The 15,756-nt window shown below is 42.1% G+C and overlaps 1 protein-coding gene across 1 annotated transcript; it reads left to right on the forward strand.

Annotated features, from left to right (window-relative positions):
• The first annotated feature begins 1,873 nt into the window (after positions 1-1,873).
• abhd15a (abhydrolase domain containing 15a) lies at positions 1,874-14,992 on the forward strand. Its single transcript, XM_083773077.1, has 3 exons — positions 1,874-2,851; positions 11,648-12,000; positions 13,240-14,992. The coding sequence occupies exons 1-3, from the start codon at positions 2,309-2,311 to the stop codon at positions 13,883-13,885; spliced, it is 1,542 nt and encodes a 513-aa protein (XP_083629203.1). The 5' UTR covers positions 1,874-2,308; the 3' UTR covers positions 13,886-14,992.
• The last annotated feature ends 764 nt before the right edge of the window (positions 14,993-15,756 follow it).

Below are 15,756 nucleotides of genomic sequence, written 5' to 3' on the forward strand. Positions count from 1 at the left end.
GTCACCCCATCACCGAAAATCCAGACTATGTATGAGCCTTAAGACAGACGAGACCTCTGAGCTGCAGTGAATGTTCTGCGTTGAGGCAGCTCCAAATCAGGAGCCATTCTTTTATCAAACAGATTTGCATTAGGGGTGGTTTGAAGAGGCACTTTCAGTTGTCCGAAACCTACATGTGTGCATAAGATAGCAAATATAGGGAAAGCGCATCAACACGCCTATACAGACACACCTCCACCCACAAATATAGGTGTCGGCAAAATGAATAGTGTGTTGTGTGGCCGCAAGATAATGTTTACGCATAGTGGAAGCTCCTAAATCCGTAATTCACGGAAAATGTGTATTACTTGCGGATAAAGCATGGCACAAGATCTAGCCCTCATTCTGCATTCTTGGAATGGATTCAGAATCATGAAAACCCCCTAGTAGTTTGACATGTCACATGCTACTTAAAGCAAAAGGAAAGTTTGACAGTTTTGACATTTTTGCCTGCCATATAGGATGTTAATGGTATAGGGTCACAAGAAACCCCTATAAAATAATGCCCAATACCGACAGCCGGTCAGCAAGTGGATTCATGAATATATGTATATAGACAATATTTTATGCCAATAAAAAAGACTATATACCAAATTTCCCACCCGTCCACCTCGACTGCCGGACTACATCTACATATAGACATGAACAAAGTCAGTCGGGATCGGGATGACCTCTTCAAAGTCAGTGCTCGTAAAGACAGTGATGTCACTGAAATGTGTCTCTCTGGCATCTCCCCTCTGCTCTGTTAACATTATGGCTAATTCATTCAAGTGGTAAAATAAATGTGAAACACATACTCTATAGAGAAAACAAGAAGATATGTTGACAAAGACATTTTATCATCTATAATACATTTGGAAACATATTTTCAGTCTTCTGTTTATTTCGTATTTATAGCCTAGTGGAATTTCAATGGGCTTCTATGGGCTGGCCTGCAGTACACCGTTCTAGTAAGTGATGGCGCTGTCTCAATTGTGGGTGTGATTTTGTAGGCGCCTGTGTGTCTCTATTGTGCATTTTGTCTAATGTTTTCCATTACCTAATCCACAAGAGAAAAAAAAGATGTGATGGTGTTAGTGGGAACATACATTACACATTACAACTTTCCATTGTCTTATCTCTTCCCTTTTGGGTTTACTTTCAATTGAAAGCTAATGCAACATGTCCGCATCACTATTAATTTATCCCTGGCAGGCCCCAGCACTTTGTTAAGCTGCCATCTCTAAAGTAAAACATTTCCCTCTAAAGCAAAAGCTAATGTCGAGTGCAACCTTACAAGTAAATAAGTTATTACTAGTTAACAGTTAAGTCACAGCTTGCAATTGAATTATAGATGCTATTAAGTCCATTACTTTACAATTGTGAATATTGACTTTTTCCCCGTAAGTTAGGGAAATCTAATTTTCATCCATGGCCCAAATAGTCTCTTTTTGAGTGGTGCAGCCACTCCAAAGAACAGCAATGTCCGACTGTCCGTCCGTCCCTATGTCTGTCTGTCTGTATGTTTAAGGTAGCCTACCAACAAGTGCTAAAGTGGCACTGTTGAGCTAGAAACAGAGAGAGAGAGTGTTGCACTGTTGCAGCATGCGTGCATGTGAGCGAGAGGGAGAGGGAGAGGGAGAGGGAGAGGGAGAGGGAGAGAGAGGGAGGGAGAAAGAGAGAGTGTGAGAGAGTGTTGTCTGCCAATAATGTGCAGGCAAAGGCAAAGGGCACGGTTTCGACATGATGGGAGGCGCCCCCATGCAGGCTCCTCCAGCATCAACAGTCAGTGCACTGCATTCAGCCACAGCGAGGTTTCTGGCGCTCACTCACACTCACAGTTTATATCAGCACTCAGCAGCCCTGCACGGGATGAGATCCTTCACCAACAGCTTATGCGTGCAGCTTGTAGCCGTGTACGTACTGCCTGTAAATGGAGAGAAGAAGAATTCCAATTTGTAACCGAGTCCTGACCTAGACTGAAATTACATTTAGACTGCATCTGCGATGACTCAACGAGCAAGCTGTGCGCCTTAATTATTTGGCACAAAAGCAAACCGAACTGAAGTAGGGACACACTGGCTCAGCTGTAGTTGTAAAACTTCACTGTCGAGAGCAGTTTCATGTTTATACGAGTATAAACGCATTGTCCTCTGTGACATCTTGTTAAATTGAAAATGGTCTGGTGGAGTAGTATTTGTAATGCGATTTTATATTTATCAACCTAAAATCCAAAAGCTAAGAGGTGTAGCCTACTATATCGTTAAGTGCGCTCCGTCTGATCGTTCCGATGCTGGAATGGCTCGTGGCTCTCTGCATTGTGATCCTGGTGGCATTAATTTGGCCAAGCTCCAAATATTTTGCCACCCAGAACCAGACAGAAGCATTGCTTCAAGGAGGTCTGCGAATTCCACGACGGAAAACGAGGGAGACGACAGCAGAGAGTACGGTCTCGGACCGTGGGGACGACGGGGTCCAAGGAGATGACACGGCGACCACAGTCGCGCTGATATGCAAGCCTTCCGCGCTTGCCAACTACCTGCTCAAACACTGCAGGACTTTCAGCACTTATTCGCCGTGTGTGGGGTTTACCTGGCGAGCGAGTGCCTTTCTCCAGACTGTGTATGACGCGTGCTGGCCCTACAACAGTCCGGTCCAATTTGTCCGGGACAACCTGCAGCTGAGCGACGACGGTCTGGTGGCCTTGGACTGGGCGGTGGCGCTGGCTGGCACCTCTTACCACAAACGCAGAAGGACCTCCAGCCACTCTACATGTCCTGTTCTGCTCATTATACCCAATTCTTTTGGGAAGATCACTAGAAATGTGCTTAAGGTAGGGTAACAATCATGCACCTTTAATTCTTTCTTCTTTTCCCCATTTTGTATACTGCATGCTCCGCAGCCCGCAGCTCCGTGCGTAATACAGATGTAAACGACCCATAAGATGCCCATCTTGATTCTGATTGATTATAAAAGATATGGCGTCACATGTCTCCCCAAATAACACAAGCCTTCCATTGTAGGCGGCAATATTCCTATTCCATTCTGCAGATGATTAATACAGACAATTTAAAAAGACAGTTAAAATATACTCTTAGTTGACCTATACAGACATTTTGGGGGATAAATAAGGTTACTTTAAGAAAATGTACATTTAGTTTCTGATTAGTGCTGAGTATTTGGATATTAAACACATTTAACATCATCTGACACGTTGCAGTGCAAAAGTAATGTTCCTCTAGCACAGCATTTGTGTAAACACATAAAACAAAGTGTTATCAACTGCACTTAAAGTAGGCATATATACCTTGTCAATGACGTTGCTAGGAAACAGCTTAATTGGGTCTAAGTTTATTTCCTGTCTAGACACTGATATTCACAAACAGTGCAACAGGAACTTCAACACATCTGAAGATTTATGTTGTCAAGCATGAAATGTTAGTAGGCCTATAGCCTGCCCTGCAGTTCTCTACAATCAAATCCTCACTGTTAATTTAATTCTGAAAATGATCTGTGTAAGGGTGGAAAATAGCCTTTTGATTGATTGATTGATTGATTGATTAAATACTTTATTAGTCAGAAATGTAAACAGCATCAGGTACAGTCAGACAATAAGGCTATAAGGATACTAGAAAAAGGTCATGGGGACTTGTTTCCATTGTGGTCCTATGTATTCAATTCATCAACATAGTATTAAAAAATCACACCTGTGTGAAGTGAGGGGTGCTCTTATCATCGTACATCATCTCATACTCTCATGAGTCTCATCTGTACATCTCATACTCATACAATCAGAATGCCTGTTGGCGCAAATTTACGTCATATTTGGCGCACATTTGACCTAATTTCTCCTTTCATTGTCGATGGCAAATAGAAACATGTGAGTGAGGACAAGATGACATAAACTTTCCCTTCATTGCCAATGGCATTTAATGTTTGTGTTGCGGACATTTTGTGGGGACAAAAGCTGTATATAGGAGGGGCTAGTGCCCCTCAAAAGTCACACTTGTGAAAAGTGAGGGGCGCTCTTATACATCATCATACATCACATTTCAGCCAATCACAATTGGTGTCCTCACTTTGCTGTCCTCACTTCCCCTCCTATGTCCAGCTTTGAGTGTTTGTGTGCTTCCAGACAGTGGAGTCACGAAAATGCCAAAAGCCGCGAGCGACAGGTGTCTCTTCGGGGTTTTTAGACAGCTGGTGGATGGAAATGATGCTCCACCCACACGGCAACTTGCAGCGTCGGCCAGAAAACCGGAAACTCTTTGCAGACACAAGTTGCCACGGGTGGAGCTTAATTTCCATCCACCATTTATCATGATTATTATTAGTGAGGACCTATTATTATGAAGATAGGTTGAAAAGTGGTGAAGTGGTCCTTTAACCCTGTTTTCTACCCAGAGTTATCCCAGACTAGCAGACTAGACTAGTTTTGGAATTAGGTGGGTCATCGGCTTTAGGTCGAGAATAATTAGAATCAGTTTGTTATGGGAGGTCTGAAGCTTTCCGTGACATTGATATGTTGGATGTTGGAGGTGCAAGCAAAGTGGCCTAATTGTATTTTGGAGTAGAAACGGGTAGCATCTAATAAAGGGGCAAATAATGGTTATTCAGCCGCAAGCAGTTTGAGCACAAGTCTTTGTATTTAGCTCTGGAGTGGAATGTCCAGTCAAGCAGAGGGGGAGAAAAAGAGCAGATGAGGTCAAAGTAAGCAAATGTACCATCAGCCATTCGGCTTTCAATACGATGATTGTTGTAATTGAGTGAGGCATCGCTTCACTTGTATACAAGGCATCACTTGACTGAGGCGCCCAGAGCTGTTCAGTGAATAGACTTGAATGCTGATTGCCTGATTTATACTTTGTCATAGGACAGAGTATGTTTGCTAATGAGTCAGGGGCCTCCTGAATAGTTGCAGCTCGTTTAATTTACTGTTAGCCCTGTGGGCAAATCCAGTCATCTTGAATGCAGGTTGTCCGTGAATAAAAGCTGCCTATGAGCTGTTGAGACGAGAGCAAGTGTAATGTGGAAGGAATTTCGAACAGTGGGTTTTGCAGTGTGAACTAGAAAGAGGCCACTCTGCAGAGCTCATATTTCCGCCAAGCTATGGCATGGTTTTGTAAAAAAAAATAACCCCCTCTCAAATTTTGGAAGGCAATTACAGACACAATGTTGAATATCAAAAAGTTGTTTCATGCATCACATGACTCCCAAGATGATGTGATCTAATTTAGTGAACTTAGCTGTACTCCCTCAGCCAACCATGCATTAGCAGCCGGGTCCAGACTCTTCCGCACAAATTAATGGGAATGCGATTTCAAGTGGTTAACCAGGCTACGAAAATCCCAGGAGTTGATAGAGTGGTTCACATAATTCATACAATCATATAATTGGGAGATCTAAAGGTCAGAGGTCATTTGACGAATGACTGTGAGCTTCAGTTCTTGACCGTTTCCCATGACCCTCTACCATATTGCCAAATTTCGTGGAAAGCGACAGCACTGCCATAACTTAACATTTGTGTTTTTTTGGGCAAGATAAGCTCTGGACTCACAAACACACAAAAACATAAGATTCACCCCTGCCCTAAGTGGCCTTTGGCCTGGTGAAGATAATGAGTGACTTCCATTATTGAAATAGAGGGAGAAATAGGCAGATCACAGCTAGGGAAGATGGATCAATGAGACCCACAGAAGGGGAAAATAGTCTTACGAAAGGACAGTAAATATAAAGTTGGGGTAAAAAAAAGAAGAAAAAAAAAGACGGTGTGCAACAATGCAATTTTAAGATTGAAGTATTTGCCTGATTAGATTGTTGAATTATTTATTATATTTTTTACAAATAGATGATTTTATTTCATTAATGAACTACCAAATACAAGGGGAAAATTATAGAGGGGGAAAAAGCTATTTCTTCCTCTCCCATTATAGCGGACAGCCAAATGGGAAGGTTGGAAAGTTAACTCCATGTTCTGTCTTGTGCCTCTCCCATTTACTCGTTCTTGGCCTGCAACAAATGTGTTGTAGTACAGTTACTGTATATCATCTGTGGCTTGAGGCTCCAAATCAAATTTAGACAGTGCCTGTCACTGTTGGGAGATTCACTCACAAAACTGTGTGTCCCTCTCTATGTGTGGGGGCTCGTGTCTGTATGCACGTGTGTCACATAAAGTACACATCTGTGTTTGTAAAATAGAGAAAGAAAACCATTGGGGGATGTTTCACAGTTGCCTGGAAAGCGACAGATTCTGCCCACTGCTTCTCGTTTCACTTCGATATCAGGCTAGTTTCACTTTCACAGCCCCCCTCATGATCATGACAGTGAATGTCTCTCTTTTGGTCTTTGAATCAGACTTTGGAAGGTTGTAAAGCTATAGCCCAATTAACTTAAGTGCAATTAACTTCAGTACCTTTATTACATTTCAATCAATCTCTGTGAGCCTATAGCTGTATTAGTCACAGTATTGAAGATATTACAGTAATGTAATGTAACTCAAGCTGTAAAGTGATTCCTCTGGATTCACAATCCTATTATTGATGATGTCATCATCATCTTAGCTAATCAGGATGGAGTTTGAAAAATCTGAAAGACCTGTTTAATTTAATGGCTTTAGTATAGAGAGACTGTGTACCAATTTGCGTGATGGTGGAGACAAAAAAGGTAATCTATCAACCCCCGTTTCTTTCTTCTTTTTTTTGTCCTTTCATTCAATTCATTCAATCTAGGATTCTAGGCTGTCGTACAAGTAATGACTGAAATGCAGGGTCATGGTCATGGGCCATTCAAGCGAGCCTCTGATCAGTGTGTAGGGTAGTCACTTTGCAGCTTGTAATAAGTAAAAGTGCCACGGACCAGACGTTCTGAACAGCTGTTGCAGTCTTCTGTTCTTTACTTGATAAGTTTGTGGTTTACAGGAGGAGACATAAACAAAGATAGAACCCCCCCTATTTCTAGAAAACAAGTCCAGTCGCTTATAATAAGCAAACCTGTTGACGCTGGCAGGTTAGCGTTGCAGGCTACTTTAGCCTCCTAGTGTGGTGTGGAGGTGTCATCTGAATGCAATGTGCAGTCTGCCAACTTTTAAATGCCAACTACACAATATTGTATGCAGAAGATGGACATGGTATTATACGAATGGAGTACTACTGAGTACTATCCGTTTTTGATAAATAGTGTTAATAATAAGTGTTTACAAGTGTTTACAAGATGTTCTTCCTTGTGGAATGCCACTATCTCTCTGTCTTTGTGCATGCGTGCGTATCCTACCGTGTCTCAAGACCGTGCTCAGGGAATTCCTCATTGAAGTGACAGTTTATTAGACCTGATGAAAAATCACAGGAGTCTGTGCAGGCCTGCCCTTGCTCTCTCTGTTAAAGACATGCTATAATATCCATACATTATCCTTGTTGAATATAGTATGCAGAGTATGCCTCAGAATTACAGGATTGCAGTCTCTGCAATCTTTGATCATTCTAAAATCAATCCATGGTATGGGATTGGATTAGTACCTCTCACAAAGTGAACTAATTCAAAGCACGTAATAACACGCCGCCTGGCTCAGCACAAATTCATTCTGCGGCAATCCTACAGTGCCTTAATGTATTCTCAACAGCAATATTCATCACTTCAACATCCACATGCCAAGTGCAGGGTGTCATATTTCATTATAATTTAAGTTGCAATCCATAGGTTGTATGTCCATTGCCTCCCTGACAAGGTAATTGCAATGTAATATAGACACAAAATACACAATCTACAGTAAATCATGCCATGGATAACTAAAGTATAATGAAATACTTACCGGTACTCTATTGTTGTATTCTAAAAATCAACAATTTTCTAAACTGCAATAATGATGATAATGTTCAAAACAGTGCTTCAAATAACCAGGGTTGACATTTCTAAATGGAAAAGTAGGGAGACCACCTCCAACCACTGCACATATGTGCAAGTTACGGTATCTATAGTATTGACATACTCTACCACAGGGGTTCTCAACCTCGGGGCAGGGGGGTCACGTCACGAGACATGGCCAAAGCATTTCCGGGGGTCCCCAGCCAAAAAGGTTGAGAACCCCTGCTCTACCATACTGAATGGTTAAAATAATGTTATTCATTAAAATATGTCCCAGAGTGTAGCTTTAAGCACAATAGTGATATGACATAAATTAGAATAAGCTAACAGCCTCTCACACTGACACTTCTCCTGTTAGAGTTAGACCTTTTGAACAGGAATTATTAAACAAAGTGACTGTGCTTGGAATACAGGGAGCATATCCCAACACTTCTAATCATCTATCCAGACATGTATAAGCCTTTTCTTCATAAATATAGAGTGAACAAAAGTGGTAGATACGACAGATTGCCCTCAGCCTGTAAATATTTAATGTATAGTGATATGCTTTATCTCTTCCTGCATTCCATGGTGCTCTCTGCAGGCTGCCAGGCTTGAACGAAGAATAGAATAGAATTCTATACTACTGTATGTTACTTCTATGGATCAGGTCTACGCTGTGATCACACACAACTGTCAAGAAGCTGGACAACTGAACCGACACTATCCATGGTACTATAGTTTGTACACCTATCACCTAATAGTACTTTAAAGGCTTTGTCCTTGAACATTTATTTTCTAATTTGGCATTATACTGTAATAATCACACTAGGTGCAAAAAATGTATCCTGGATTCCTGATCTTCAATAAAATATTCTGGAGGCTGAGGCGTATTCAATTAACATATTTTAGTAGTTTAAGTAGAACACTGGTGTGTGTGTGTGTGTGTGTGTGTGTGTGTGTGTGTGTGTGTGTGTGTGTGTGTGTGTGTGTGTGTGTGTGTGTGTGTGCGAGAGAGAGAACATGCGTGAGTAAGGAGGCAGGTGAGAGGGGAGGCTCTACTTCAATATAGATGGACTGGGCTTCAAAAGCAGGGGTATCAGGGGCACGGTGTTACAGTCAGTAGTGCTGTCGCCTCACAGCTAGAAGGTCCTGGGTTCGAGTCCTGCTCGGGACGCTGTGGGTGCTCGCGGCGTGTCCTCCTCCACGTCATCAGTGCCCATATCCGAGGCGAGGTTGGTGAAAGGGCCTTTCTGTGTGGAGTTTGCATGTTCTCCCCGTGTCCCCTAGGGTAGGTACCCTCACAAAAAACATGCAGTAATCCTGGTCTCTAAACTGCCTCCCCCTGTCCAGCTGAGGTTCCTGATGGAGGGGAAAGGAACTGGTTGGAATAACGTGTTCCTTCCACTCGCTATGTCCAACCAGGGAAACTCCCCCCTGTCAGGTGTAAAGGAGTGACTTGGACACCCATGCATCAAGGAAGCATGAGTTCAAGTCCGTTGCTCTACCCAGGTTGGCGGAGGGTGTGTAGAGCTCAGGATCACATTAGATAATTGACAGGGGTGAAAATGGGTTACAAAATTGTGGGATAAAAAATATTAATCAAAAAAAGCAGGGGTATCAACCTTTTAAGATTCTTGAAAACAAAGTGTTTGTTTGGATTATAACTAAAGGTGCATTATACTGCAGATTTGAACCTGGGTCTCCTACACAATGTTGAAACTTTTACTGAGCTAATACATCTTACCTGCTTGCTCTGGGGAGAAATATGATTTTGACCTTCAGTTCAAAATGTATGTGAAAACAGAAACAAGGTTGTGTCCAACATATGTCTATATGCATACGATCTAAATGTCTCAATAGAAGAGCAGGGGAACCAAATACAACTACCAAATGGTATAAGTTATATTGTATTAACAGACTACCATACAGATTGGACAAAATAACAATAGACCATTAATTATTGTCAGTGCTTGTTCTTTGGAATACCTAACTCAAACAGATTATAAATGTAATTAGCTGCGGTTTACCCTGCTATGACATGTAAAAACTGTCATCAAGACACTTAAGATAATTCGATAATTCGTCCATAGTTTTCTTTAAGGCCTTGGGAGAGCAGTTCAGTTCCTCTGTCCAGCACCATTCTTAATCTATGGTGTAAATAGGTTGTCTGAAACAAGACACATTTTTTAACTGGAGCTGATTTTGTAAAAGCCCTTTCTATTCCCCTTTCAGCTATTCAGTCAAATAGGTCTCATTGGGTTTTGATCATATCATTATATTAGAGCATTTGGAGTGCACTGGCCATAGTGCCAGTTCTCACAGCACACCAGTAATCCAACCGGGTCCAGACTTGGTGCAAATATTGCTCAGTATACATTGGCTATACGACCTGAGCTGCTTTCAACACCTTGAATGTACTTCCACGTAAGTTATCATTTTTAGTTTTTCCCCTGCATATTTTGAAAACGAAACCTATACACATAAGGCACAGTACCGTGGCAAAAATGCCAACAGTAAATTAAAACGAAACCTACACACATAGGCCCAGTAGGCTATCTGGCTGTAATGCCTATTGCCTACATTAAAGATACCAGCTACCATTTCAATCGAAACAAGAGGAAGAAGAGCAAGTTTACATCCGTGCACAATTGTGGCTGTGTTATTTTCTGAGATGCATGCCCCCCTGCAAGTGCACAGTGTGTGTTGCACAGTGTGTGTTGTTTTTTCGTAATTGTTTATGGTAATTTATATTTTAATCCATTTCAGAGGTGACATACTGCATGACATCTTATGACCAAGCTGGGGACATATTGTGCTCTATGCAGTGTGTTTGTTTGTACTGTAAATGCTTTTGCAAGATTTCAGTGTAGAACTGTTGGAACAGGTTTGAATATACTTTTGAACAAAGCCTGTATGCATGATGTATCTTCATATATTGTCACATTGAATCATTTCAAATGAGCCAAGCTCTCTGCGTACTCACTCCTACCATGAATGCACTGTGCTGCATCAGTTTCCCTATCTATCTCTCACTCACTCAATCACTCACAAGATGGATTAAATAATTGTGATGAGTTACTGTCAAAGCTTATATCATCACGTAGATGGAAAACATATCCAAATGTAAGGTTACTAATGGCCTCATAATCCATACCAACATTACATGTATGAATGAATGAACCATTGTAAAGCGCTTTGAGCACTTGGAAAAGCGCTATAAAAATGCAATTCATTATACTGTATATTGTGTAGCAGTAGGAAAAAGGCATGCTTTAAAGACATCTGTGCAGCTCCACAGACTAAAGCAAATAATGTGCTATATTTTCCGCACGCGCGTGTGTGTGTGTGTGTGTATGCGTGTGTGTTCCTTTTAATGTTGATTATAGAGCCCAATAAAGCAGGGATACCCTCATCTTGAAAAAGACAATCAATAACCTTTATGGTCGACAATCACAATAAATGTGCACATTACGCTTCGGCCATTTCTAACGTTTAAATATAATTTAGAGAACGGCCCTGAACGACCTCTACCCGTTAATGATTTTACTGTCCCATCAGCAGTTTACAGCCAATCATGCTCAATTTAAAAGACTCTCTCAGAAAATAGCAGATCTACAAGCTGTTGCTCTTTGAGCAACACCATCCATCATATGACGGAGTACTGTGGAGTAGAGTACTGTATAAATTAGGTTATACACACACCCAACAGGTCACTCTCGACCTGTTCAAAGACCTGAGCATAAATGGACACCCAATCCTTCTCTTCTCTGTCCTTTCTCTCTCCGTGCAGCTGTGTGAGGCAGCGCTGTCCCATGGCTATCTCCCCGTCATCTTCAACCGGCGCAGCCAGAACTCCACGCCCCTCACCACCCTCAAACTGCAGCAGTTTGGCGACCCGGGGGACCTTCGCGAAGCCGTGCGCTACATCCGCTACCGGCAGCCTGCGGGACGGCTGTACGCGGTGAGCGAGAGCACCGGCTCGGGCCTACTCCTGTCCTACCTTGGGGAGTGTGGATCATCCAGCTATGTAACGGCAGCAGCCTGCCTGTCGCCTGTGTTCCGCTGTCAGAGCTGGTTTGAGAGCGGCCCGTGCTGGCCACTGCAGCGGGCAGTGGTGCTGTACCAGAAGATGTGCCTAAGCAGGTACGGGAAAGAGAAACAATGTGGTGATGAATGAAATTGTGTTCAAAGCAGATTCAGGAGTAGACCAGACCACCCTCTGCTTATTACGGCCACTCCCTGTTCTCAATCCCCCCCCCCCCCCCCCCCCACACACACTCCCCATTCTCAATCACCTCACTATCTAGTACCACACCTGACTTCACTCACTCATTCACCCTACCTTGGGTTCATCATCCCGTTTTACATTCATCTCCTTACGTTTCAATAAATCATTAAACTTAAGTAGAGGTGTTTTGTCTTAAGAGGTACTTTGGGGGGATTCATAGACTGTTGATACACAGTAAAATCTCTTTTGTATATTGATGACTTCAAAACATACCATTTCACAGAGAACGTTTTCCGACTTGCCGCGGTTTAGTGCATTTAAGTTTTACTTCACCTTCATTTAAATTGCATTGAATTGAGAGAGAGAGGATAGTTGTTTAGACTTGACCCTAGATGAAGTAGGAGTTTAAACACCAAAGTAGCCTACCGAAACAATGTAATTCATTAGTAAACAATATCCTGAAATATCATTGGTATTCACATACTCACCTTTTTATCTAGCTGACCATTTAATTGCACAAAATAATTTGATCACTTTGGAAATGAACTATAACATCTGTGGGTTTGACATACTACACTGATGAAGAGATTATGTTAGCATAACGATGAAGACATTGATGAAGACCTTTCGATGCGGTGAGTTGGAAAACTGGCGAGTTCTCCGGTATCCTTTCACATCATCAGCACATGGGCTGTACGGCCGATGACACTGGCGAAATTATGGTAATCATGGAAACTGCACATAGTGGGGAGAAAGGAGAAGAAAAGAACATTGCCAGTCATTGTGCAGGGTATTGAGAGAGATAATGGGGAGAAGATTGTGGCAGAACACAATGGAAAGGTAAACTGATTGTTGATTGCATATACTCAGTAGGTTGAGAGAACAAGTGTGCTACTATAGCAACAGGTCAATCAATGTAAAACCATTGATCTTTTAGAGACTTCCTGATCCAACTAAGGTCTCCCAAATCAATGTTAACAGGCAATATGAGACTCACAGCACTCTTTGAATTGATTTTGTGTGTGTGTGTGTGTGTGTGTGTGTGTGTGTGTGTGTGTGTGTGTGTGTGTGTGTGTGTGTGTGTGTGTGTGTGTGTGTGTGTGTGTGTGTGTGTGTGTGTGTGTGTGTGTGTGTGTGTGTGTGTGTGTGTGTAGGTACAGGACAGTGCTGGGTGAGACCATAACGACAGACACACTATTTTCATGTTGTTCCTTACGTGGCCTGGAGGAAGCACTATTTTGTCAGACTAATCCTAAAGGCGCCGCTCCAGTAGCAACATCGGGGGGCAACAGTACCAACAACAGCAGCTCAAGTGCTTGGGAAGCATATTGGGAACGCAACGAACCCTTAAGGGACGTAGATGAAGTCGCTATTCCCGTTCTGAGCCTTTGCGCTCAGGATGACCCAGTACGCGGCAACATCCAGTCCACTTTACCACTTGAACTCTTTGAGACCAACCCCCATTTCTTTCTCCTCTTAACAAGTCACGGAGGTCATTGCGGTTTCCCCACCCAGACTGATAGTGCTGCGGTTGGTGCTGTTGGTTTGGCAGGTGGTGTGACTGGGAATCCCGGGACAAGGTGGAGCCACAGTGCTCTGCTGGAATTCTTCCGGGCCACCACAGACTTCTTCGTGGCAGAGGAGAGAGCCAAGCAGCTAGCGGCAAGGAGGAGGGGGTTTGGGGGAAGTGCCGGAACAAGGGCTTTCCGCCACCGCAGCGTCAGTACATGTAAAAGAGTTCCGGCGTGTTCCCATAACATCCACGCTATTTACAACTGGCAGAGGTCCTATACAAGATAAGTTGTTTGAGTGGACATTCCTGGCTTGTAGAGATGTGGTGCTCCTTTATATTTTATATTATATTGTCAAGATTCTTATATTAAATTATAATGTAACTTACACCCAACCCAGTAATTGGTAAAATATTAAGTTCAGTTGAAAGGAGGAAAGAGAAAGTGTGTGTATATACTCACTGTTTTAAACAAATATATCCAGTCACTGTAAGCTAGCGTCCAGGCATTAAGCTCACTGCTGAGCATAGCTGAGAACTTTGCTTTCAAGTTAAATATGCACCTATAATTCTTTAAAGATCATGATGTGCTGTATCTTCACTGCCAGTTGTTTATAGGCAGACAACTATTGTGTGACATGCCTATTGCACAGATGTATTGTTATAATGACCACTGCACCATTATTTGGGATTCTACCTTTTGTCAGTGTTTTATGTTATTGGCTTGAATGTCCTGTGCCTTGTGTACAATGGTAAAAACTAATCCAAGAAAATAAAAAAATTATAGTTTGAATTAAATGTTACATTTTGTCAGGTTCTCTGTGTTTCATGTAGTGGTGTATTCATAGCATCCCGAGTTAATTTTGTGTTCTCTTATTTTATTTGGAAATTGTTCCCTATGCCTAGACTGCTGTGATTCATGCCTGAAGACCACCTGTAAAGATTTTACAGGAAAATCTGTATCTTGGGATCATGACATTTTAATGGGTGGAAATGCTCTGTGGGGTTTCCCCATCTCAGAATTCCAACTGTTACAGGGTTTTCCCTATAACTTTCCCTATAAAGAGGTTTGAATGGTTTCACATCGGGATGTTGGATTCAAGGCGGTCAGCGATGTTTAAGAGCCAGCATAAGGCATCTCTTTCAGGAGTCTTAAAAACTGCAGTGACTCAGCTTGATATGCATTTGATATAAGGGTCTATTTGGTTCCAGTTGTACTACATTGCATTGACAGAGTTACAAACCTGTAAGGGGCCACTAATTTGGTTCCAAACAATCAATAATTTAGCTGAGGATCCCCTGCAATGTCCTCAAGGAGCCCTGGGGGTCCCTGGACCACATGTTGAGAACCACTGACCTGTTAAATCCACTATTTATATGGATTAAGCTGATCTGTGGTACAGTATCTACAGTATAGTGCATTTAAAGTAAAAATTTCACTGATAAAGATAATGCTGTCACGCTCTGGTTGTCAACAACATATTTCTTGTGTTTTTGAACATCAAATGTGCTGGTAGCACTTTACAATAATGACTCGTAATAAATGTTTTGCAGACGTACACGAAAGTTGATGAATGTTGCCTTCAAAATAATGAGTTTGTTGTGAAACACTACTAAGGATACTGATCAATATCTCATATTGGTTCAGTGGTTCTCAACCTGTGGGCCGGGATCCCCAGGGGGGGTCCTGGTAGGATTTTGGAGGGTCCCCAGATGACAGTGAAGTGACAATTTAAGGACTTTTAAGACCTTTTTAAACGTAAAAAAAAAGACCATTACTGCATCAAAAGTAATCATCAAAATACTATAAAAACCGGTTTTTGTACAACTACAATTCCAAGTGCAAAAATATTGATTACGTCTTTTGTTTTTGATCTCATCTCAACCTCTGGATCATTTGTCTGTCAATATCCCCCCCAAAGTATGGCACTTCAAAAGCAAAGACCAGATGTTTTCTAATACTGATCTAACATACAAATATCTCATATAGTGTAACATTCTGTACATAATGTACAACCAATAGCTCGGTCCCCAGGGCCATGCCACACTGAAGTGGGTATGACTGCTAATTGGATGAGACCTTATCCACTAAGACAGCTGGAGCACCACCCATCTTTCTTAAACAAGGTTACGTAATGAAGGAACCTGGCATGTGTCAATG

This window comes from Protomyctophum parallelum (genome assembly GCF_964188405.1).
Source record: "Protomyctophum parallelum genome assembly, chromosome: 9".
NCBI classification, from domain to species: domain Eukaryota; kingdom Metazoa; phylum Chordata; class Actinopteri; order Myctophiformes; family Myctophidae; genus Protomyctophum; species Protomyctophum parallelum.